The 26,085-nt window shown below is 39.7% G+C and overlaps 1 protein-coding gene across 7 annotated transcripts in view; it reads left to right on the plus strand.

The window, feature by feature from the left end:
* The first annotated feature begins 9,847 nt into the window (after positions 1-9,847).
* LOC134534077 (guanylate kinase-associated protein mars) overlaps positions 9,848-26,085 on the plus strand; it is a 38,899-nt gene continuing 22,661 nt past the window's right edge. For 2 of the 7 annotated variants that reach the window (XM_063372091.1, XM_063372095.1), the window contains exons 1-5: positions 9,848-10,336; positions 12,105-12,298; positions 14,749-14,813; positions 15,242-15,338; positions 17,525-17,583. In XM_063372091.1, the coding sequence (XP_063228161.1) occupies positions 10,120-10,336; positions 12,105-12,298; positions 14,749-14,813; positions 15,242-15,338; positions 17,525-17,583 (632 nt within the window). In that variant the 5' untranslated portion in view covers positions 9,848-10,119. The remainder of the gene's footprint in view (positions 10,337-12,104; positions 12,299-14,748; positions 14,814-15,241; positions 15,339-17,524; positions 17,584-26,085) is intronic. The other 5 variants (XM_063372098.1, XM_063372096.1, XM_063372093.1 and 2 more) reach the window with 4 other exon arrangements.

Here is a 26,085-nt window from a genome sequence, read left to right on the forward strand (position 1 = left end):
TTATGTAGAACATGAGAAAATTCCCTGTCGGGATAAAAATTAATAAGTTACGAGTCGCACGAAATATCGTGCGACTGAGGTGGGGTCGGCGCCGAGCAAGTTAAAAGATTTTAAAAGACTTACATTATTGCTTATATGGAGATGAAGCGCGAAAGTTGATGGCCCGACGTTCGCAGAGCGCCCGACCCCTTCGAGCTCCCGACGGTAACTGAACTCGAACCGCCCTGCGGCCTCGCGCCTAACCACGTGGAACGCGGGAAAACCGACCCGGCCAGTTTTGAACTTAAAGACAAGTTACACAATATATGCTTATAAAACAATTAGACATAATTTCCCTTACATGAATCCTCCTTTAAATTGTTATTAATTTAGGTGTTTTAATTTGACAAAATAATTATATAATTAATTAGGCGCATTGCCACACCCGGCCGGGCGCTGACGTCGCTTTGGTGTTCGTCGCGGCGCACTTTCACACACTCGGCGGACATCACGCTCGCGTGTGTTCGGCGCACTTAAGAGTAAGTGTTGTTGTGACATAACGGCCTGTGCGAACCAGAGGGAGCACCGGCGGTCGGCGTCAAGGTAATACTGAGTATTATTGTTTCTTTTATAGAGTTTATGAAAGTGTTTTTTAGATTTTAAGGCATGAATTAAATCACCAGAGAACCAATAAGGATGTTTAGAGGCCTTACGTGTGGATAATGGAATGTGAGTATTGATTTTATCACAGATACAAGATGTAAGTTGATCTACAAGAGCATCTACATTAGAGGTGTTATAACATTCATCCCAATTGTGGGTTTTTAGAGAGTTATATAGACTTAAGTAATCACCAGCTTTGTAGTTTCTGAAAATAGAATCTGGAGTAAAATTGTGTGAGGTCGCCTCAATAAGTAGATTAATAAGTAGGGTAGGATGATAGATATCCTCTTTGACCAGAGATTCAACAGCTTTTTCAACCACACAATGGGATAGATTAGAAAGACAAAGATCTAGAAGGTTATTGGAAGATTGTATTAGGTTGTGCTGAATTAAATCCAAATTAGATATGAAATCAAGTAGGCACTGAGCCTTGGATCTGACATGTGCATGAGCAATATTGAAATAGTGATTACCTTTCCAATCTATCCCAGGTACATTGAAGTCACCTAAGATAATCACATTATCATGAGAATTAACGAGTTTTTGTTCAAGAGCTTCAAAATACAATGTGAATAGATTAGGTGATGTTGTTGGAGGAAGATAAATATTACCCAATGTTAAGTACTTATTAAAAGCAATTTTAATATTAATCCATACGGCTTCTACTCCACGATAGTCATATAATTGAATTAGCTGAACAGAAGGGAATTTATGTTTATTCACTGCGATCAACACTCCGCCACCACGTTCCATTGATGAGAGTAGCGGATCCCTATCAGTTCTAAAAATAGAATAATTATCGGTGAAATAATGAGCATTGATACATCTTTGACATAATAAACCTTATCTTCAGAAACTAAGGCTTTATTAAGCACAAAACATGACTTAGATTGTTACATGAATTAATACATAGATTTGAATAAGAGATAATATTAAAGGTTAAACAATGTTCATGCAAAGAGGTTGCTAAGAGGTTAAAACCAATATCACCACATTCGCCCCCTCTTCATTTAAGGACATAGTCCTTGAGATATTCACAAGGTCTAGTGGTGCGGGAAGATCTCCGGAGTGGAGGTTGAGGTCTGGGAGGAGATCTGGGTGGAGTCGGAATTGGGTTCACTTGAGGTAGGTCTTGATCATTCATGTTCTTCGCAGGTGAATCTTCTGGAGTGAGGTTCAGCTGGGTGTCTTCAGATGCTTCAGTGTGTTGACTAGGATCATCAGCGAGGTTTGGAAAATTCACGTCTTCTAAGTTAGGTTCATTGTTGACAATATCCCCTGCAGGAGCGAGATGCCTGAGGTTGACTGTTGTCTCCTTACCATCTGGAAGTTGAACCAGAGCATAGTCAGGGTTCGCCTCAAGCAGAGTTACTTCTTGCACCAGGGGGTCATATTTACTCTGACGGACGTGATTCTTCATTAGAATTTTCCCTGGTGTAGTAAGCCACGAAGGAAGAGAAACTCCAGAACTGGCCCTTCTCTTATGGTAGAACATACGTTCGTGGGGTGTAGCGTTAGTAGCAGTACAGAGCAGTGTGCGGATGGAGTGCAACGCTTCAGGTAACACCTTCTCCCACTGCGTTATCACAAGTCCCTTCGTTTTCAGCGCCAGCGATACAGTTCTCCATATTATCCCATTGTAACGTTCTACTTGGCCATTTCCACACGGATTGTATGGTGTAGTATGGCTAGTAGCAACTCCATTGGAATGTAGGAATGATTGAAGTTCTCTGGATATAAAGGATGTGCCTCTGTCTGTGTGAATGTATGAAGGATATCCGAAGAGTGTAAAGATCTGATTTAGTGCTTGAATGACGGTTGTGGAGGATAGGTCGTTGCAAGGGATGGCAAAAGGGAACCTGGAGTACTCGTCGACTACCGTTAACAGATATTTTCGAGGAGTGTTGGATGGTAATGGTCCCTTAAAATCAACGCTGAGCCGTTCGAAGGGTGCGGTGGCCTTGATGAGGGTGCTCCGCTTGTTGTGAAAGCGAGGTTTGATTTCGGAGCATGTTCTGCAGGAAGACGTGACTCGGCGTATCTCGTCGATGGAGTAGGGAAGGTTCTGATTCTTCACCCAGTGAGCCATCCGGGTGATCCCTGGGTGACACAAAGCCTTGTGGTAGTGGACAAGTCTGTCGAAGGTATGGAGCGAGCCGCAAGTCCTAGAGAGAGCGTCAGCCGCCACGTTCTCCTTCCCCGGTCTGTAGATGATGTCATAGTTGTAAGGAGCAAGTTCTAACCGCCATCTTGTAAATTTTTCGTTCTTGATTTTACCAGGATGCCGAATGTTAAACATGTAAGAAATGACTTCTGGTCGGTTATAAGTTGAAACTTTCTTCCTATCAAGTAATGCCTCCACTTCCGAAGGGCTTCAATGATCGCATAAGCTTCCTTCTCGACAGCTGAATGGTGTTGTTCGCTCTTAGTGAGGGTTCTCGAGAAGAAGGCTACTGGTCTCTTGTTTTGAGTCAGAGTGGCGGCGATTGCGACGTCAGAGGCATCTGTTTCGACGCAGAATGGGATGTCTTCCTCTACGTTAACGACGAAGGATTTAACTATGCAGTTCCGTAAATTGTTGAAGTCTTGGATTAGTTCAGGGGCCATAGGAAATACTTTACAGTTCACTAATCTACGTATTTTATCTGAAAATTTTGGAATCCATTTAGAATAATAAGCGAACATCCCTAGTGCTCGTTGCAAGGATGCTTTGTTTCTAGGGATAGGGAAATCAATCAGTGGCTTAAGTCTGTCGGGATCTGGTTTGAGTATATTGTTTTCGATGAGATAACCGAGGAGCTTAAGAGACTTCAAATTGAAATGGGATTTTTCTTGATTAATGGTTAAATTATATTTCTTGCAGATGTCTAAAAATTTTCGTAGATTGGAGTCGTGTTCAGATTGGTCTTTTCCGCTCACCGTCACATCGTCCAAGTAGATGTCAACTCCTTGTAGTCTTTCTTTGGTCTTGATCTCGTCCATCTTCCTCTGGAACGCAGACACTCCATTGGTGACACCCATTGGTATACGTTTGAATTGCCAGAGTTTTCCTGCTGCCTCGAAGGCGGTGTACGGCCTGTCTTCAACCCTTATTGGTATTTGATAATATGCGCTCTTGAGATCTATTGTGCTGTGGATATTATATTTAGCTACATCGGAAACTATTTTCTCTATGGAAGGGATTGGGTAAGCGTCTAACATCGTGTATCGGTTTATAGTCTGAGAATAGTCGACGACCATACGTTTTCGATGTGTTCCACTAACGACTAGTACCTGCGCCCTCCAGGGTGAGTTGCTTTCTTCAATGACACCGTCAGAGAGAAGTTTTTCTATGTGGGATTGAATGTATTTTTCGTCTTCGTTTGAGTGTCGTCTGGACTTGATCGCGATAGGTCTACAATTTGGTGTTAAGTGTTCGAAGAGGGTGACCGGACCGACTTTGGCACATGCTAAGCTACTGATTTGCAGTTCAAGTTTATTACCACCAAAAACTATCGACAGAGTGGAATGCTGCTTAAAGATATCGTGCCCTAATATAACATCTGCGCAACAGTTGTTTAGAACGTTAAGCTTTGTTTTTCTGTATATATTGTCCGAGATTTGTAAATCTACGGAACAATAAGCTTTTATAGGCATGGCCAAAGAGGACGATGCCATAGCTACTTCAGATGACGTAGGATATTGTTTTAATTTATGTTTGGAGACAAAACCATCATTTATGTAACTCTCCGAACTCCCCGTGTCTATTAGCCCTTCAGCTGGAAAACCATTTACTTTCAGTTTGACAATGGTTTTGGAAAGGCTAGTTGGAGAAGCAGCTGATGTTTTGGAAGATGTTGGTTTGGTCTTACGATTACGATTAGATTGGTTAGTAGGGAAAACCAGAGACTTAGCAGGAAGGCAAGCAATAGTTGAGAAGTCATCTGTGTCTTGAGGAGAGTCAGGTAAGGCGGCAGTACGATCTTTGGGCTTAATTGACCTACAGACTTTTGCATAATGGCCTTTCTTACCACAGAGTTTGCACGTAGCTTCTCGCGCTGGACAGGAAGAACGAGGATGACGAGGGAACCCACAGAAGAAACTTTTTTTACTACTGCTGGCTGCGGTTACAGGAGAATTTGGTTGCTGAACCGGCTCAGTTGAGGCTAAAGGTGTCTGGCTAGGAATATAAGATTCAGAAATTATATGAGCTGATTCTAATGATCGTGCTTTTGCAAATGCTTCATCCAGGCTAAGAGTTGCGTTTTCTAACAAACGTTGTCGGATACTGTTCGATGAGAGACCTTTTATAAATGCATCTCTAATGTATTCATCCCTATAAGCTGCTGCTTTAACATCTTTGAACTCGCAGTCAGAGCTAAGGAGACGCAAAGATTGTAAGAATTGATTTACACTTTCATCAGGTTGCTGGTGTCGGCTCATTAGTTTATGCCTTGAAAATATTTCATTCTTAGGTTTAATAAAGAGTGAATCTAGCTTTTCGATTGCAGACGCATAAGAAGTACATTCGCTAATAAGTTCGTATATACTGTGACTCACGTGATTGTAGAGTAGTAACAGCTTATCAGCTTCAGAAGCCTTGATTGAAGCTGTGAAGACTTCGAATGTTTTCTTCCAGTGATTCCATTGTGAGGAGCTTTTCCCAGTTGTGTGATCTGCTTCAAATCTCTCGGGCTTGAAATACTTGTCCATTGTTTGTATTAAATGTTTCTTGATAGAATGTGCTTAATAAATTGACAAAATAAACCTTATCTTCAGAAACTAAGGCTTTATTAAGCACAAAACATGACTTAGATTGTTACATGAATTAATACATAGATTTGAATAAGAGATAATATTAAAGGTTAAACAATGTTCATGCAAAGAGGTTGCTAAGAGGTTAAAACCAATATCACCACAATCTTTCGTTGAACCAAGTTTCTGTTAGACAGATTATGTCATACTGAGTATTAATAAGATTATCAAAGAATTCAACGGATTTTGTTCTAAGTCCTCTAACATTCTGATATGCAATTTCCCATTCATTTAGATTGGGCATTCACTGGAAAGTGAGTAGGAAGCACTCCTCCAGGCCCTGGCATAAAAGTTGCTGGCATAAAAGGTGACGATGTACTGCAGGAACTTGGAGGTAATTGGGTAGAATTACCGAGAGCTTCAGGAGATGAATTAGTACTAACAATTTGGTCTTGATGCAGTTTTCCAAAGAAAGGTGTGATTAAACAGCCACTGGGCCAAAAAACAATATTATTGATTCTACTAAAATCTTCTTCCAGAACAGATACATGGAAGGAGGCGTAAGAATTATGCTTTGTCCGGAGCTTGGCCACTTTGACTTGCTTGAGATTTAGTTCGTTGGAAATATAATCTACGACTTCTTATCCATGACAGATGGCTCAAAACGCGTGACAAAGAGAGCTTTTGTTTTTTTGTAAATAGGTTTAGCAATTGTTTTTAATGTTGAAACATTCATGATGCCAATTTGCAAGGAATTTTTCTTACGATCCGTGTTAGATGATTTTATATCGGAGTTTTCATTATTCGTGGACTTGCGTAAATGTTGTACTACGGTGAAGCCGTCTTCGTCGACGAGCTGTTTACCGTTTTTTCTGATGACGTCGTTGGAGACACGCTGAGTTGTAAGTGGGTCACTGGTGGGCGCACTGTTGCCAGATACACCGGATGATTCGACACAAACAGGTTTCTTGTTTGAGGAGACTTTTTTTACTACTTGACTGTATGAATTAACAGAATAAGTCTTAGAAGATAAGATCTGTTTGATCTGTTACAGTTCATTTTTTATCTCTGCAGTTTCACTACGAGAGTCGATAAGAAGGGTTTTTTAACACCATATTCTCGCTTTTTAACTCGTCAAATTTCATACTGAGGGATTTCACGGCCGAGATTAAGTCTTCCATGGTGGGATCAAGAAGTTTTACCGTCCAAGCTTCACTAGATGATTTTTGCTTCGATGAACTTTCACTTGCTTTTTCAGATATTCCCGGCGAATTAGAAATCACTTTTTTAGTAGGCGATCTGAACATTTTAGTAACCGTGTCAGGAACTAATTCAATGATCGTATCATTATTATCGGGTAATGAAAACCCATGAAAGTCGGAAAGGTTAAGCAGCGATGAATCAATTATGAGTGGAACTCGAACTTAACGGTAGTGAAGAAATAATAACACATTAAAGCCGGGGAGCGCGCGCGCACGTCCGTCGGCTAATTACATAGTAGTTACACTTGCAATTACATTCACACGATTTCCCTACATAAAGTACACTGTTATTATACACTGGGTGCTCTGACGCGCCGTCACTAAAGTTACGTCCTCACGCCAGTCGAGGTTGAGGGAGAGAGTTTGATTGGAGTCGGCCAATCCCGTAATTTGTAAACGGCGACGCGCGGGCCCACCTGTGTGGACCGCGGCTCGCTATTAAATTAAGTAAAGTCTTCGATTAGATGTAGCCAGTGCCTGTGCACTCGGCAGTTAATTGGAAGTCTGGTATGAGTCGGCCCGTTCCGTATATTGCACTGCCCTGCGTAATACGTTGTGCGGGGCGTGTTATGTTTACGCGGCTGGGATAGGCCCTACACCGGAAAAGGACTGGGCGCACACGGGGAGTAATTAAAAGAGGTTTCGAAGTTTGACTATAGTTACCAGATGGAAGTTGAGTGAAGACAAAGGATGATGTCTCCCCGTGGGACGTGCGTCCATCCCGGTCCACGAGTCGCGCTGTACTGGCGTCTGGCCCTGTCGCAAGGGGAGGGGTGAGCATCCTGTCGCGCCAGAGTTTCTAAAGTTCCGTTTTTCGTAAAAAATTATATCAATAAGAAAATGTAAGTGGCTCTAAATTCACACAAGTCATTAACTCAATATAAATATTTGTTTTAGAAATTAGATGTAACAAGTTTATATAAAATAAGTTTGAATTATCAGAGTCACACTGGAGACTGTTCGTCGCTTGATGACTACGCCAGTGGCGAATGATAAATGATAATTTGGGGTGGTTTTAATTAAGTCACATATTACACTAGTGAAATCAGGCTGAAGGCCGCAAGGGGAGCACTCACAGCTGTTTTACTAAAAAACCACACGTGAGTGACCCGGCACTCCTACGTCGCACTTGTGTTGCACGGTGTTGTTAATTTAAAGTGATGTATTCTTTAATGTGTATTGAATTTACCATGTACGTGACTTGGTTTGTCTTGCCGATTAAGTCAAGGGCGTTGATTTGACGCCGCCGTCGGTGTTCCCTCTGAGAGCACAGACCGCTCTGTGTCCTCAACACCCAAGCCAGTGCTAGTGCGACGAACACGCCCGCGCGTGTGGCTTAGTGCAGCGCCCCGAACGGCGTGACGTCAGTCACGGCCACCTAAATGCTCGAAGCGCCCGGCCGGGTGTGGCATGCACAACAGGTATTCAGTGCACATGCAAATGATTTAACAAACAGAAACTAACAATTCTAACAAGCATAAAAATTGTGTTTAATTAATTAATGATGTTGTAAATTAATGCCGTGCAAAAAACTGGCCGGCATCGCCTTCCCGCGCTCCGTCGTTTTCCCACGCGTTTTCCTCCCTTCCCTGGCCCGGCCGCCAGGGAGAGTCGTCAGTAGCCATCCAGCACTCGCCAGGGCCGGCAGCCCCGCGCACGGGGAGCATCCAACTTTCGCGCCAATAACCACGTTTAGCATCAATAGGTAATTATCTCCGAATCACCTTTCCTCAGCTTCCTGGTCGGCCCTAACCGGCCGTATGAATTGTCGTGCGGTCCATAATTAAAGTGTGTGACCCGGCTACGGGTCTTTAATGTAATATGTAATTTATATTTCAAGGCAACCCGCCGAGGTGCCTGCGCCTCACTCTGTAAGACCTCCCCCACGAGGAGTTTGAACTTTGCCTGCGCAGGGCGGCATTGCGCCAAATGCGTCCGATTAACGTACGAACGCTTCAATCTCTGGGACGTACCACGGCCGCGAACGAGAGACCACGTCGGGTCCCTGTCGTGTCCGTTCCCAGTTTAAACGTGGCCCCGCCACTACGAGGACAAACCTCGCTCCCCGTGATCACTAGAAGCCTGAAGACCGTACCCACTTCGAGTCCGGGACGTACCAATAATTATTCAGTGTCAATTAGCGTGTTTTAGAATAGTGCATGTCGTTATCACCGTGTCCATGTATCAGTCGTATTAATTGTTGATTCACCAAGACAGTAACAATTCCAGTCAGTAAGTGCATTACGGACTACCACATGTTATGCACCAGACGTGCCGAGCCACGAACCGTTATCACCGTAGCTCAGAATAGCCTGCACCCCTTGGTGGAGCAGTCTTCGGAACACCGTGAGACGTAATCAGTGCCGCTATTCGAGGGCCGTGTAGGCGGAGCGAAGGTTGACGACGATACGGCCAGTCACATGCCAGTGCCTCATGTAACGTTCTGTAACATGTGCTACCGGAATAAAATGCTTAAATTTACGTGTGTGTTTCTCTGATGCGGCGTCCTGGGAGGCCATAACAGCCCGGGGGGCCCTTTGTCGACGTGTTCCTGCCTGCAGCCACGAGGCCAGGATCCCCGCCCTTGAGACTAAATTCACTTTATATAAATTCAATTAACCAAATTCCAGGACAGGCAGCGGGGATGGCGTCAGATTATACCTATGTTCCGCGGCGCTCGCCTGACTCGGGTGGGCCATGGCTAGGGGCACAATCCGTTAGCGGGCTCGGATACTGGCGGTTGCAGGTCGAGCCTTAGGGTGGCCTTCGGTCGGGTGACGTCAGGATTATTTAAAATACACAGTTTATTACTATTACCAAACATAGTACTTTTCTATGACATTGCCAAGATAATAAACCTTTTTAATTTTGTGGGATGAAACTCCACACTGGCAAAGTGATTTTACTCCTTCGGTTCTGTCAAATATTTCCATGGTCTATAGATCTTAAAATAATTATATACTACCCCCCTCCAAAAAAAACCTCAGTTTTAAAAATATCTAAAAACGAAATTCTGCGTATAAAATAGTGACATTAAAATATCTAATATGCTGCATGTCATCGTAATCGATGAGTAAAAATACCACGTCTGTTTTGGAAATTAAATTGTTTTACATATTTATATAATATATTTTATATATAAAACGTAAAAGATACGTAAGATAGAGTTTGTTTGGTTTTTGTCGGTCGTCTTACGTACTATTTTCTTTGGTATATTTGAATTTTTTTACACAGTTAAGTTTACCGGTCTTTCTGTTGGTTTTTGTTTATTGTGAAGATTTTTAGTTTTTATGAAAATTTGACTAGAATTTTTGGATGTAATTGTGTGTTCTTTGACGTAGATTGTCTTTTGACTATTTTAAATATTATACTATATTTTAGTAACAAACTAGGTTCTTCAATTTTGTTGACAACTAAAGAACATTTGTGTTTGATGAATATATATAGTTGTAAATAAGTGTCTGAACAAGTTTAATTTAAGATGTCATTTTCGAGGAGAGATTTTAGAGATTCTTACAAGCAACGAGGATTGTGTTTCGGTGATAGTGACGCAAAGCGTTTTCTACGCGCGGAGCAGCTGTTAGATGATCGCAAAAACCGCAGAAAAAATGCATTTCAAAGTCACAGGCAAATTTCAGAAGTCGACTCACCTTTAGACGAGAGTGCGAGTAATGAAGACCCTCCCGTTTTAAAAGAAGGTAATTTTTTATTAGTTTTAGGGTAATTTTCTAGAATGGAGGCTGATAAAAATATATTTTTTTATGGTTAATCCGCGACTCTAAGAAAATATAAAGGTTTAATTAGTTTAAATGTAAAAGATCTACTTAGATTATTTATATTTTGATTTACTTGAGTTGGTAGGAACCCAAACATGTACTTATCTCTTATTTGATTTAAAACATGTAATTCAGAATGGAGATTTTTTTTTGGAAAAAAAAATCTAAAGTATTTGTTTTTATTTCCTGAGATATTTGCAATAATTTGGCCTTTTTAATGCAAGAATCTTACTATTACCAGTAGAGGGACCTGGAGAATGTGCAGCTAATTGAGTGAAGGGAATGTAGTGGTTTATAGCAGAGGGGTTGGTGAGGATGTACCAGATGTTAGTGGTGTATCAGAGAGGCTAAAGTCTGGAAATGGTTGTAAGAGACGGGAACTTAGAAGCAGGAAAGTTAGCCAGTTTAGAGCGAGAATGAACGGGGTAAGAAATTTCTGATTATGAGAACAATGGGGAATGGTATATAGTTTGGATGAGAAATGTGTATGGGCATGGAATGTGGTCACTTTATCCGAGAAGTGTTGGAAAAAAGTAGGGAGGTCTGTTTGCTATCAAGCTTGTGCCAAACTGCAACAACAGGACCAGTGAATCAGTTAATATTAATGAGTGGTTAGGTTAGGTTAGGTTTGTATATTAAAATACTGATATTGTGAGAGTTGTTGTTTGGGTTAGGAGAGCTACTTTCAAATTTAATTTAAAGTGGAATGGGCAATTGGTTAGATTATGTTAAAATAATGTGAACAGTTGGTTAGGTTATGTTACTCCCTTAAAAATACTTTAAGGTAAATTGTACAGGTCCAGCTTTTCCGTAAAAATAATTATAAATCCCAAACGTTGCGTTTTTGAATACTACAGTTGTTTCTCTATTTACCCTGAAAATGTTTCAAAATTCATAGTGGTTTCTAAGAAATTACCATCAATAAGTGCGGTAACACAACAGTCGCCATGTTGCGCTTTAGCATAGCTGAGACTGTTTTCCACGAGAGATTTGCCTGTTGGTTGTTATTGTTGCCCTTCTGTTTACTTGAGATTAGCTGCAACTTGATCCTGTGGTTTCCTAGATATCTTTAGGAAAACACATAGCAGAGACTGTTTCAAAAAGACGGATGTTTAATGTCGTTACGTTACGGCGGGGGCCAAAACCTTTGTACCCTAATATGTTTCCTTCCCTAATTTTTTTCCATTTCAAGTGAAAACCAATTTCAATTCAAAGACCTGCTGTTGATTCCTTCAATAATGTGGTGTGAAAGTCCAGATACTTTAGGATTGCAAAGAAAGAAAAAAAGTCATAAACTCCAGCTTGCCTAACATAATCAACATAACTTATCTACCAACTTACTAGTAACAGTCAATAGCTGGTGGCACTAACTGTGACATATTGAAGGTCGTTATATTTTTCTTTTGAGAACAAAGAGACTAGTGAGGGGTTAATGTAAGGTGTGGCATTGATGTACTACATTAAGCTAAAATTACTTGTATGTAACTAAACAAAAAAAAAGTATGCTATTTCGCAATGGTTTAAACCAACATTTGTTAGTGGCAGAAATTCAAGGTACTAGTTGAGAGTTTTTTCATGTCAAATCAACCAGTAAAATGGAAGGTTCTGACTTAATATCCAGTGTTTTTAAGAAAATAATTACATTTGAAGCTACACCCATGGTTACCTACCCATGTTGTATATGTTGCAGTCCGCAGGAATGTTAGCCGCCTCGAGGCCCTGAAGCGCTGGAAGAAGGAGAAGGAGGATAGACAGCGGCTCCAGAAGAAACTGGACAAGCCAGTGTTCAAAGTGGGCGTGGTTAAGCACAGTGTGTACTCTCCGCTGAGCTCCTGCAACAAGGAGAACTGCAAGGCCGTGCTGTGTGGCGACTCTAAAACAAAGGTAGCTTAAACACAGTTATTTGCAACATTTTCTGTCTTATGGAACTATGCTAATGGCATGCTTTGCGAGATTTCAATCTGTTGTAGGTCTTGAACCGACGGGTGTGTTAAGTTACAAGTAAATTGGTCATCTGCCATACAGGTGTAGTATTTTCACATATGCTTATCAAAATTCCTTTGAAATTAACATCTGTATATGTTTTGTTTGTTGGTTGTTTGTTCAAATGTCATTCAATTAAGAAAGTTTTTTTTTTTTTTTAAATTTAATTAAAATAGTGTTTGAATAACTTGGTAACGGACAATTCATAGGTTACGTTAGTAACATAAGAAATACCCAAAAATATTGTCGACGGTTGGGTTAGTATAGCGACATTATAAATACTGTGAAATCACGTGAACGGTTGGTTACGCAGGTTAGCCACATCGTAGTTTGGTAATTCCTATGAAGAAACTTTAGTATAGTAGGTTCAGTAAATGGGCAATGCTAGGATAAAGGTTTTTTTTGTTTAACTTTGTATATTGTAGATGTCATAGCAATGTTAAATTTGTTTGTCATACAATAATTGACTGAGCTTCATGAAAGGAGGTGACTTTATTCAAACATCTATGGATTTAAAATTACCTTCCAGACTGTGTTATACTCTACTCAAGACTGGACTACAAAATTTACTGTTTAATATTGAGACTTATTTTTTTAAATAAAAATTTTGGGATTAACATGTTTTCACAGTTACACACAACTTTACAGAACAGGTATATTGGCTGAGGAATCAATTACAGACACTAAGGAACCATTCCAGCATTTGTTTGGAGTAATTACACGAGAAGCATGGGAAAATAAAATCAGGATCGCTAGACCAGTATTTAAACACTGGTCGTTGGAACACTGGTTCAGGGTTTGACCATTACACAACCTTTCTCCACAAGATTGAAACAAGTTTTTGTATTTTATTTTCCCATTTCCTTTATACCATTAAGGAAAATTAAATTTACTGTGAACCTAACGATTCACTCTAGTTAAGAAATGAGGAATATCTGAGGAAGTTAATATTGCATATAACTAACATATTGTGACAGTTATTTTTGCAATGGCTTGCAATTCATTAAATATACTTTTTAATGCTGTCAGTTTGACTGGATATAAACCTAACTATGAATTGATGCTTGATGGCAAAATCATATAATGAATTTGTAAAGAAATTTTTTTTTCTTCCAAATTTGAATTTGCGAAGTACATTTTTTAAAATCACATGATACGTCTATAGTGAAATTGATGATTCGCTGAATGCTTTGTAACTTTGCCTCAAAGTTTTTATATCTTTTGCTGTGGAGTCAGACATTACAAGTACCTTTTTACTTTTTCTTTTAATAAGAAAATTAGTATACCGTATCATCTGTTTTCCATTTAGATATGTGTGTGACACACTTGCCCAGCTTTATTTATTTATCTCTAAAACTGAACTCAAATGATTCACCGCATCCATCCGTTTCCCATCCGTCCAACAATCATGCTATTTCAAGCCAATCAGAAGGTCTGGAAAATTTTATCCATCCATCCGCCAAACCTTTCTAACTTTTAACTTTCAACTTTCAACAGACTGATATAATTATGACCTAAAAAATGTTAGCTAGGCATGGTGCTTATTATATAAGGTTTTAAATTTTATCAATATGCTCAACTGCTCCCGTAGCGCGTTTCTAAATAGTGTTTGAACATGTTTTGAAGTTTGATATTTGAAACAAATTCCAACAGAGGCAAAGAAGTGTAATAACATATGTTAACTCAAAAATATATTTAAATGAACATCAGAATGAAAAAAAAAATTAGTTCTTAGCTTATGTGACTGTCAAACAATTTTATCTTGAAAAGATAGTTTTTCTCCAAAGTTTTAGCCTTCTTGTCAGTTGGTGGCATACAACTGGAAAAAATATTATGAAGACATGCAGGGTGTTGAGTTGACAGATGAAAATCATGAATGATTCAGGAATCATTGAGAGTCGTCCACTTTAATGTGTAAATGTCAAAAGATAATGATCAGATTACCAGGGTTTCCATTACTTCCTCTGTGTGTGTGTGTGTGTGTGTGTGTGTGTGTGCGTGCGCGTGCACGTGCGCACGTGTGTGTGTGTGTGGGGGGGGGGGGGGGTTCTATTGTCTTGGATGGATAATGTCCATTCTAATTCCTGTGATGGTTATAATGCACTGTTGTCATTGACTTGAAATATAGTATCATATAAAGAATATCAAGGAAATTATAATAAATAAATGGTTGATATTTTTTTTTATCTTATAGATTTCTTCCTGGGCACATTAGATGCATTTAATGTACATGTTTATACACACACACACACACACACACACATGCACGTGCACGCACACACACGCATATATACACACATACATACATGTCACTTCATTGAGACTGTTTTGAACATAGTTTTGCATTTTAGGTAAACAAAGATGGTAAGCAGACAAATGCATCTTCCCAATCATCAAGAAAACCAAATCAGTTAAGGTAAGTTTGTTGACAGTGAGCAGTGCATTAGAGATGACTTAGTTTTAATTTTATTTGTTTCTATAGCAATGTATTGAAATTAGTTACCATCTTTCTCAAGTTCAAAAAGTGTTTATCTTGAGATTTTGTGTGTTGCGGTAGTAATTTTTTTATGCTTTCAACCAATTTTTAAGGGTCAAAGTTATTGCGTGTTTAGCTGAGCATGCTTTAAGGGCACAGTAAACTTTTTTTAAAAATTTTGCTCTCATGGTCTAGTTCACTGTTATCGCCAATGTTGTCTGATTACATAATGTACTTAGATTCACGTTTTGTTAGTAGCTGTCATATTTCCAAACTTAACAGTTAGTACCTTCTTGACAATTTATTTTATTGGTGTTAAAGTGTACAGAAAGAATTAATTTTTTTGGTTTGGATGAATGTTTCAACAGCAGCCGAAAGAAGATACTTCCATTGGGTGATTCTGGCAGAGTGAAGATTGAGAAAACAGCCGTAGCAGCTACACTCACATCACCTCTGCAAGCTTTTGTAAGTGCAGTACAATTTTATTTTTCATCAATGTTTGTCCAGTAAGACTTTTATAATGGTTTAAGATCCACTTGCACTTTTGGTATACAAATGTAGGTATACATTTCCAATAAGCATTCCCTAAACAAAAACTGTCAATTTAGTGGTCTGTGTTCCCAATCCTTTTAATAATTGTGGATTTTGCTTTAGGTATTAAAAATGTGCACTATACAGGAAAATATAATTTATTGTCATACCTATAATTAGACAATCTACTATTGTACTATCATTACATTTAAGTGAATCTGTATCTGTTTATATTTCACAGTTGTGCTCATTGCTATTTATTAATTCTCACAAACAACACAGATATGGAATCATGTACATAATTTTTTTTTATTGAGTTGGGTAAGGGTGGGGGTGTGGGTAAAGATACCAATATTTACAGCTTTCAATTACGTTTAAAAGAAAGCTTCATTTAATAGAATTTAATAAACTTCCCCGGCTGGAGTGGACATTCGCTAAAAGTAGTAGGACTGCTTTGCGGCACATGAAGAGTTTACAAAATAACCAGGCAAGACTTGAAACGTGGTGTAACCACACTATTAAAGTGTGGTGCCAAATTCAACCAGTTAGCATATCAAATGAACAACATGTGATTTTCGCCATCAATTACAACAATTTGTTATTCTCGGCACACCAAATAAATAATTACCCGACGTGAGCTGCCTGTTGCATTGTGCTCATTCCTGTTTGGCTATCAATCATCAATAAGGGCAGGCATTTTTCGTGAAAACAATCTGAACGTCTATTAGATTGCAACAAGGCATACCCGCGCCAGCGGTTTTTTCCTTGTGATTGGCGGCTGTCTGTGAGAGAAGTCGTTGACTTATTTGACTGAGCCACTCGGCTTGCGTTTCCTCCCGCACTGAATTACTGTGATTGATGTTGTAACAATCAACATGTTCCTGAAAGAAACACTCACAATCACGAAACAGACGATGCTACAGTGTTTTGACTTTCAGCTAGTCTCAGAATCTTTTCACGAATTATGCTTGCCCCTAATCATCAGTGATGTATACGTCCTTGGATAATGTTTAAGCCCACCACGTCCCACGCATACAGGCACAAACTGACTGTGCTCTGTCAGTTTAATTGGGGGAAATATTGGAACTTTTAACAGTGACCCAGGTATGCATTTAAAATGGATGATTGAAAATAAATTAAAATTAAATAATTGTGCTATGAAATTCACTGTTCAAAATTGAGCTATAAAATGTGCGTCTTTTTTCTTGTAATTGTGTTTCCTTGTCTCGTAGTTACATAAACATAGTTCAGAAAGGTTAAATAACAAATGCATAACTTCAATACAAAGAGGAAATACTGCTTGAAGTAAAGTACTGTTGATGTTTTATTATAATAAAAATTTAGTACTTGATGTATGAAAAATAGCCCAAACTTTGAAGTCTGGTTCCATGGAATGGCCCACTAGCTAGAACATTGCTACTAAAGACCTGAATACAAAAAATTACTGATATCAAAATTTTATAAAAAATGAAATTAACATTTTATTTTTAATACAAACTTCTCTTTAGTTACATATAACTATACCAAATAAGTTAACTGTTGATATGGGCTCACAGTGAACAGGGCTTTCGGTGAAAACATACTTTTATTCATATTTATGTAACCTTGGTGAGTAGTGGGTCTGTCACATCGGAACACCAAGCGTTATACTTTAGGACTTGTGTCATCAGCCATGATTAAGGCAATTCAGTGATAAGACTAGTTGGAGAAGATGTCAGAATGTCAAAAGGTAAAATAAAATTATAAATCATGTTGTAGGAATAATAGGTGAGATGCAATTAGGTTCAACTAGGTGCATGTCAATTTTAATTAAAGTTTAATACTTAGGTATATTAGTATGTTCACTACATTTTTTAAAGATTTTTTTTTTGTGAATAATATGAGTGTTTCAGGTTTTTCAGCAATGTGAACATGTGATTGTGAGTTTAAAAAGAAGTTAGAGGTGAAATGACAAAATTATAAAACAATTTCTTGAATTTTTGTGCCATTTGATGTGCTACGTTGACTGGCTTACTGAAAAAAAAACGTAGATAATTTTAGCACTACTATACACAGTGTTGTTATTTGACCATTTCTAATTTTTACAAATTCTGTATTTGATCGCAGATTTTAATTTTTAGGCCAAGAAAGATAAGCTTTTTCCAACCCCCCAGCTATCGAAGAAACCAGATCAGTTGAGGTGAGTGGTTTTGAAATCAAGCAATTGCCTTAGGTATTCATAGTTATTAATTTTATTTTTAGATGTGTAGACATCCTCTTTAGCAACATTATCAACTTGGTTTTCCAACCACAAAATTAACAGCATGTGTCATTTAAACTTTAGAAATAGTGCTTTGTAAGAGAAAGGTTGTTTGAAATTTTTAATCACTTTGTAAATGTTTGCTGCTCTCAATTGCACACTTTTCAAAATATCCCATGAGTACACTCTGACATTTGGTTTTGCCATATTTAATACTTATACTTAAATTTTCAGGCCTTCAATAGTTTTTCTAGGAGTTTTCTCATCTTTAAGTAACTTTGTGTGTATTAAGTGTTAACACATCTTATATTATTACCTCTCCTATAATATCCTTTATTACAATTTAGATCGGCTCAGCTAAAAGAAAACCTGATTAGCAACATTCATAAACACTTAAAAAATAATTAATGATGAAAATGGTCATTGGAAATGTTTGTGATGGTGTAAAATTTTGAGGTTAAGTATGAATTTATTTGGGCAGTTTTTACTGAAGAAAGAAGATTTATTAGAACTAGGGGTGTGCGAATAGTGGATTTTGATGGTCGAATAATTTTGAATCGAATAGTAAAATTTTTGAATAGAATGCGAATAGTTTCGAAGTCGAATAGTTGTAATATATATATATATATATATATATATATATATATATATATATATATATATATATATATATATATAATGTTACTACACTGAACAATGGTGGGTTTTTATATATTTAGTTTATAGAAGATATTTTCTGTGAATGAAACCACAAAAAAAAGTTCACTTAGTATTTTTAAGAGTTATTGAGGACATGAATTTATATTTCATATATAATAATATTTAATAATTGTTATCTATTTTATATTTGATGCAAATATTGGTCCGAATATAAGGCGACCATTTTTACATAAACGAGAAATGAGAAAATTGGAAGTCGCCTTATTTTCGCCCAAAAGACGTCAGCACCGCAAACATTAGTTCCAAGCTGAAAGCTACAGTAGAAACATTTTTTAACAAATTGTTAATGATTTTTATACTAACAAAAACTTCGTTAGCTCACACGGGGAAAACGATAAATCCACCCAATATTGCAGTAATTCACAATTGTTTAACGTTGAAAATTAAAATATTTGTTCTTAAGTAAAAATGTGAATGTTGAAGCATCTAAAAATGGAAACATTTTATTACACATATCATATTTGTACTTTGTGTACAATCGCGTGTTAACATTTACGTTAATTTAATTTCAGATTTTTAACGGAAAATTTGTACTAAAATATCACAGCTATTTTCAGAACGATTGTTTACGTTTACAAAACATTTCGGAAATAATGTTTGGAAATTCACGGCTGCCAACTGTCTTTCCACAATATTTGTTTGTTGTAAAATGAACATTGCCGAACACGCACGAAGACGCCATATTTACAGGAATTTGGTACGTTGCTTCAAAAGCTATTTTAATAATTTCACAGTAATCCACTCTTTATTTATGTAAAAACCTCTCAAACAACATAATTATTGTACTGCAACATGTTTGTTTTGACAGTTTAATTATTTATTATTATTTACGATTTATTTTATTTTTGTTTGCTCTATGTATAATATCATTTATTTTCAGAAACTGCAATATTTGGTTATGTATGTCTATGGAAAAGTGATTCTTTGGATTTTTACCGGACTATTTGAACGAGGTATTGTTGATACCCCTCTAAGGACTAATGGACTTGAAAACTGTAAACGGTAAAATTAACGCCGTAATTTTATTATGTAAATTATTAATTTTAATATTTATGTATTTGAATTTTAAGTGAAATTTTGTTATCCGCGCAATTGTTGCGTTCGGAGTTTACGTTTTCGGTAAGAAATTAGGTAACTGAAACGGTCCTTTTGGCCAATCACGGGCCACCATTTAAAAGTGAGTCTTACTGGTTATTTTGAGGAAACTAGTAAGAAAGAGAGTTCTACAATGGCCAGCTGAATGAGCGGCAACTTCGTGACGTCGGCGAATTTAAATCCTGAAAATTAGCTATCTAGCATCAGGCATCCCGGATAGTGGATGATAATTATGAACCATTAGGGAGTTCAGAACATTTAAATAGGATTTATCTAAAAAGATAAATATCATAGGAGTGATTAACGTGAGTAATAAAAGTGCCCAGATTTTTTGTGCCCTAATCTTATGCACGAATCACGAAACTCCCGTTTTTACGTCACATCGTCGCCGAAACTTATTATAAACATTGATTTCATGAATTAAATTGACTTTATAGAGGATTTAAATAATACTTGGACATAAATTTTACGAATTTACACATTAATTAACAGACTCAGTGGTCCTATAGATGAGAGGCTCTGAGCTCTGCCGATGATTTTGAACCTATCTAGCCGAGGTAAATTGATTTAAGTTCCCTAAAAAAAAAAAACATTAATTAAAAACTGTGTAGTGTCAACGAACCCGAATTAAGACTTTTGAAAATATTTAAATGTGCGCAACATAACTCCTGGTAATTGAACTTTTATTGAATTACTATGATGTCACCGTTAAGTTAGGTTGTTGTTTTGGATATGAATAATAATTAAATATATTAATAAGATTGAAATCTTTTAAATCGTTTTTACATTGGAAATAAAATAATTCTATATTTAATATTCACAGTGTTGTGTTGTGTTATTTGTAATTCCACCTACTCCAGTGTGTATTTATGTATGTTCCATATCAATCAAATAACACCTAACTGTGACTTACCTTATGTCAACATTACCAGTGAAGAGTCACACAATTTAAGAAATCTAATTTATTACACAGTTTTATTCAGCCCAACGTTTAAGTGTGTGTGTGGAGCCTACTAAGCAGCACGAAAGTAGCTCTACATATTTAATTGGCTACCCTAGCGGGGCCTAAACAACTAAGAAGGTTCCCGCACATATTTATTTGGAGCCCATACGGTGGGGCCGATTTTGAGGTTAAGGGACACCTCAACAATTTTTTTGTGTAAATTCTGTACCATCCGAGTACTGTGTGCAAGTGCACTATTTGTGTAACGCATTATTTTTTTCAATTACTTCCTTGCACACCACTATGGCCGACGAACAAAACAAATACTTTCTTAGAGAAAGATCACGAAGTGTAGGGGAGGAGTATGCTACTGCACAAACCTCAAGCAGTGAGTCGAATCCTTCATCATCTGCAGGGAATTCGCCTGTAGTCACCTGTGAGGAAAGGTTAGGGCGGCTCACATCTCCCCTAATCATGGAGCAGGAAAACATAAATGACACTGTCCTACACACAATTGCACCCCAGGATAGCACTCCTACTCCACCACCAGTGACACTAGAGTCACTGATGCAGATCTTGCTGCAGACAAATGCTCAGATGAAGCAGAACGACTCTAAATTGGAAAAAAACGACACCGTTCTCACTGAAAAACTAGAGCAAAACAACACTGCTCTCACTGAAAAACTAGAGCAAAATAACATCAATCTCACGGCTGAGTTGAGGGCTGGATTGGAACAGACCAATGCTGCCATGGAACAGAACAATGCCAGCCTAAGGAATCTCGAGCACAGCATCGAGGTTAGACTCTTGCAACAACATGAGGAGATTCAGCAGATAGCCGAACAGGTCTCCCAATACAACAGCAGGGTAGATGGGTTGGAATCCCACGTCACGTCCCTGAGGAACATGATGGCCAACGAGCATCGAGGACAGGCCAACGCCAGGGAAGAGGTGCGTGAGCACATCCAGCACCTGGAGAGTAGGCTTGGTGACATCGAGGTGGCCACAGCTACGCTGAGGGACAGGTTTGAAAATCTATCTGTCCAACCGAGCCCTACAGCTGCATCAGCTGGTAGTATAGGCCAGGCCCAGGCAAGCGAGTGCCATGGACCTACTGTTCCAACACTGCCCACCACAAGCAAGCAACAGGGCGGCACCGAGTGCTACACTGAGCACCTGCCCCAGGAACCGTCACGTGTCACCCCCATCACTCATCGGCCAAGTAGCAGGACGTTTGTAAACACGTCGAGTATGGACCCTGCTACTCTGATCCACCACCCGGCCAAGCATTGGGCAGAGGCCATGCCCACGTTTTCAGGAAGGGTTACCGAGAACCCTATACGGTTCTTGAAGCGCTTTGAGGAATATGCGGCCACGTTCAATCTCAGCGAGGCTGAGGTACTAAAATGCCTCAACAGTGCGTTGAAAGGGCAGGCTTTCTACTGGTGGGAAATGCTGAGTGCAACCACCAGTAGCTACAATCACTTCCAGGCCATGTTCCGCCAGCAGTATTGGAGTCTGCGCATTCAGAGCAATCTGCGTGCCCAGCTCCATACTGAGAGGTATGACCCCAGGAAGGGCACAACGCTGGAAGCCCACCTCTCAACAATGTTTGAGAAAACTAGATACCTCGACTTGCCCATGACGGACGAGGAGTTCGTAGCGGCAATACTCACTCAGTTGCCGCTGCGCTACCAAAAGCAGTTGTCCGGCCTGACGTACCGAGACGTCACAGAGTTCAGAGAGAGGCTCCTGAACTACGACAAGCTGGAGAAAATGGACAGGACGCCAGCACCCAAGGAGGACCACGAGAGGGTACCCCAGCAGAACCGCCAGCCACCCCTGAATAACTATTGGCAAAACAGGGACAACAAGCCAAGGGACAACCGTCAGGCAGCTGTCCACACTATGACGTGGCAACCCAAGGGCAGAGAGCAAAGCTCATATGGCCGGTACGCTATGAGCCAACGCAAAGGCCCCTACAACAAGAGGAAGACCTGGTGGTCAAATACGAGGAACTATCATAGCGACGAAGAGATGTACCAGCGCAAGAGGAAGGACGACCGCAACGACAACCGCCGCCGCTCCTACTCGCCTGAAGTACGGCCTCCCAGGGAGTCCCGTGACCGACGCCCAAGATCCTCGTCTGAAGACGAGAGAGAGTACGCGAGGAAGTACCGCAAGACGGAGGAACCTCGATACCAGGGCCGGCACGAAGAAACCCGAATGCCACCCCACCATTATTCCCCCCAGACGACAGAGAATCATGGCGGCCAAGCCCATAATAGCCAGTTCTCTGGAAACAAGCAACGCTACCAGAACGCGACATTTCCACCACCATTCCAGGCGCAGCATCCAGGACATCAAGCTGCATACTACCAGAGAGGGGAAGTGAACCCGGTAGCAGCCGAGTTCAAGGCTGCAGTGTCCAGCGTCGCAGGACCAAGTAATTGGAACCACAAAGAACAACAACAACGTGTTCCAGATGGACGTGCCAACCAGGGCACGTTAAACTAGAACGGGTTTCAGTTGGATCGCCCCGAACAGAAACCCACTATTCAGGCTCAGGGGTACATAACGACAAAACTCCAATTTACAGCTGCATCAGCTACGATAAATTTATATGCACTGTTATGCTAAGAGAAAGTGAAAGGGACTTTCTCTATAATGAAAATGATGAAAATAGGGTTCATCAAGTTTGTACAGTTTGTCCACATGTGACATTAAAAATTGAAGAATGCAACGTGGATGCATTAATTGACAGTGGCGCTGAAGTCACGTGTATCAGTGAGGAGTTGGTGAACTACCTCGAGCATCAGGGCATCATACTACCCAAGATACCAGTACCAGCACTCAAGATAATTGGAGTGACATCAAGGGCAAGCCCTATTGTAAACAGACAGGTACTGATAACAGTACACGGCCTAGGCAGACCGAAAGACATGACTGCACTAGTTGTGAAAGGCCTAGCAAAACCGCTAATAATAGGCACCGACTTTCTATCACAATTTGGTGTAGTGATAGATTTTAAACTATGTAAAATTCATTCAAATGACTGTGAAACTCCAGTCACACTCACAGGCAAGTGGCATGTGAGGGAAAGTTTTGTGGGAATATTGTACAGTGAACCTATGCACAGGCACATATACAATGCACAAGCAAGTGAGCAACTTCAGGCATCACTTGAAGACATAAGACAGTCACTACAGGAGGTGAAGAGTGTATCACCCAGTCAGCTGCAACAACTGTTTGGTGTACTGGCCAATTTTCAGTCAGTATTTTCTGACAAGCCAGGCAGAAACAGATTCTACCAAGCGAAAATTAAAATAAATGAGGAGGCACCGTACCACCGCAAATGCTATCCCATTCCGGTGAAGTACGTTCAGGAAGCCACAGCCTACCTACAACTTATGATTGATTGGAATGTAATCAGGAGAGAAGCAAGCCCCTATGCTAACCCCATAGTTTGTGTGAGTAAACGAGACGGGACAGTAAGACTGTGTCTCGATGCTAGGGAGCTCAACAAAATTACAGTCAAGGACAGGGAAAGTCCTATACAAACGGCAGAAATTTTAAGATTGTATCAAGGTGTGAAGTATCTCACAACCATGGATCTGTCGTCAGGCTATTGGCAGATACCATTAGAGCCTAATTCCTGCCAATATACATCATTTCTGTTCAGGAATCAGCAGTATGTATTTACAGTTATGCCGTTTGGACTGTGTAACGCAGTGGCTGACTTTACGAGATGTCTAGACGCAACCTTAGGACCCGAGTGTCAGGGATTTGCAAGGGCGTATGTCGATGACATATTAATAACATCATCAAATTTTGAAGAGCACATGCAGCATGTTGCCACTGTACTGCACAAATTGCAAGAGGCAGGCATGACTGTGAAAATTAGAAAATCTGTTTTCTGCAGAGAGGAATTACCCTTTTTAGGACACATCCTCACACCTGAAGGCATTAAGACAGCCCCAGACAAGCTGCAGAACATCCAAGAGTTTCCTACACCGAGGAACGTGAAACAGCTAAGAGCGTTTCTTGGAATAATTGGGTTTTACAGGATATACTCCAACCAAGTTGCACAGTGTGCAGTTCCACTGTTCAGCCTATTGAAGAAAGGTCAGGCATGGATGTGGAGTGAAGAGCACGAGCAAGCCTTCATCAGCTTGAAAAACTTGTTCCTGACTGAACACGTCATATACCATCCAACCCAAGGGAAGGAATTTCTGTTATACACAGATGCCTCTGACACAGCCCTAGGTTGTAAGCTTGCACAGGAGGAAAATGGAATTGAAAAGACTGTAGCAATGGCTAGTCGTACTCTCAACAAAGCAGAGAGAAATTACACTGTTACAGAGCGAGAGGCTCTGGCCATTATATGGGCACTCCAGAAGTACAGGGATCTGCTACTTGGAGAAACAGTGAAATTGTTAACAGATCACCAGGCGTTAACATGCCTTAAGGCAGGCAAGTTATTTGGTAGCCGCCTTACGAGATGGTTTTTGCTACTGCAGGAATATGATATTCATATACATCATATCAAGGGATCTGCCAACACCACTGAAGATTACCTAAGTCGCCTGCATGAACTACCAGAAAGTTCACCATCTACATCAAAACGACAGAAGGAATTTTTAGTGGCACCAGCATCCACAGAAATATTTAAAACCAACCATAAACTCCGAGATATCCTGAAGGATATAAAATGTAAACAACAAGCAGATGAGTACTGCAAAAACACCATCAACCAGCTGCAGAAGCAGTCAGCTGATAGTAAAATTCACCAGCATTTCTGCTTGTCAGCAGAAAATGTTTTGTTTGCCCAGTCAAGGAAGAGAGTCATTTTCGAAGATCACTGGAAACCAGTGATACCAGCTGATTTGAGGCAACCAATCACCTGGGAACTACATGTAGCCTTGGGACATGTAGGGAGCAAGAAGCTCATTGAAGCATTAAAGAGACAAGTGTATTGGCCTAACATGTCACGCTACGTAAGTAAGGTCACAAGTGCCTGTGACCTATGTCAGAAGGTGAAACCACCTGGACAACACCTGCATGGAGAATTACAGCCCATTATTCCAACAGCACCATTGGAATTATTATCCGTTGATTTATTTGGCCCCCTACCACAGTCAAAGGGAGGTGTTAAGTATGTTTTTGTGATGCAAGATGTTTTCACAAAATTCACAAAATTGTATGCAATTGTGAACCCAACTGCAAAAGCAGTTATGCAAAAATTAAAAACTTTCGTTGAAGAAATTGGTTTACCTAAAGTGGTATTGTCAGACAGAGGTACCCAGTTTACCAGTGATTTGTGGCAAACAGGAGTCAGGAAATTAGGTGCAATACCTACAACCATCAGTGTACGGCATCCACAAAGTAACCCTGTGGAAAGACTCATGAAGTCAATAGGGAGTCTTTTACGTACGCTATGCCATAACTCGCAGCAATCATGGCGAGATAAGTTGCCATATGTAGAGTGCGTTATTAACCATACTGTACATGGTTCTATTGGAGTTACCCCTGGAGAAGCCATGAGCCTGAATAGATCGGTGGCGATCAACCCGAAATATTTACCCCGATGTGAACACACCCCTAATGAAGAGGAAAAACTACCTACAGGAGAAGAGGTAGAAGCTCTAGTGAAGAGGAAGTTGACAGCAGAAGCTGACATCAGA

This window comes from Bacillus rossius, chromosome 7, assembly GCF_032445375.1.
Source record: "Bacillus rossius redtenbacheri isolate Brsri chromosome 7, Brsri_v3, whole genome shotgun sequence".
In the NCBI taxonomy this organism is placed as follows: domain Eukaryota; kingdom Metazoa; phylum Arthropoda; class Insecta; order Phasmatodea; family Bacillidae; genus Bacillus; species Bacillus rossius.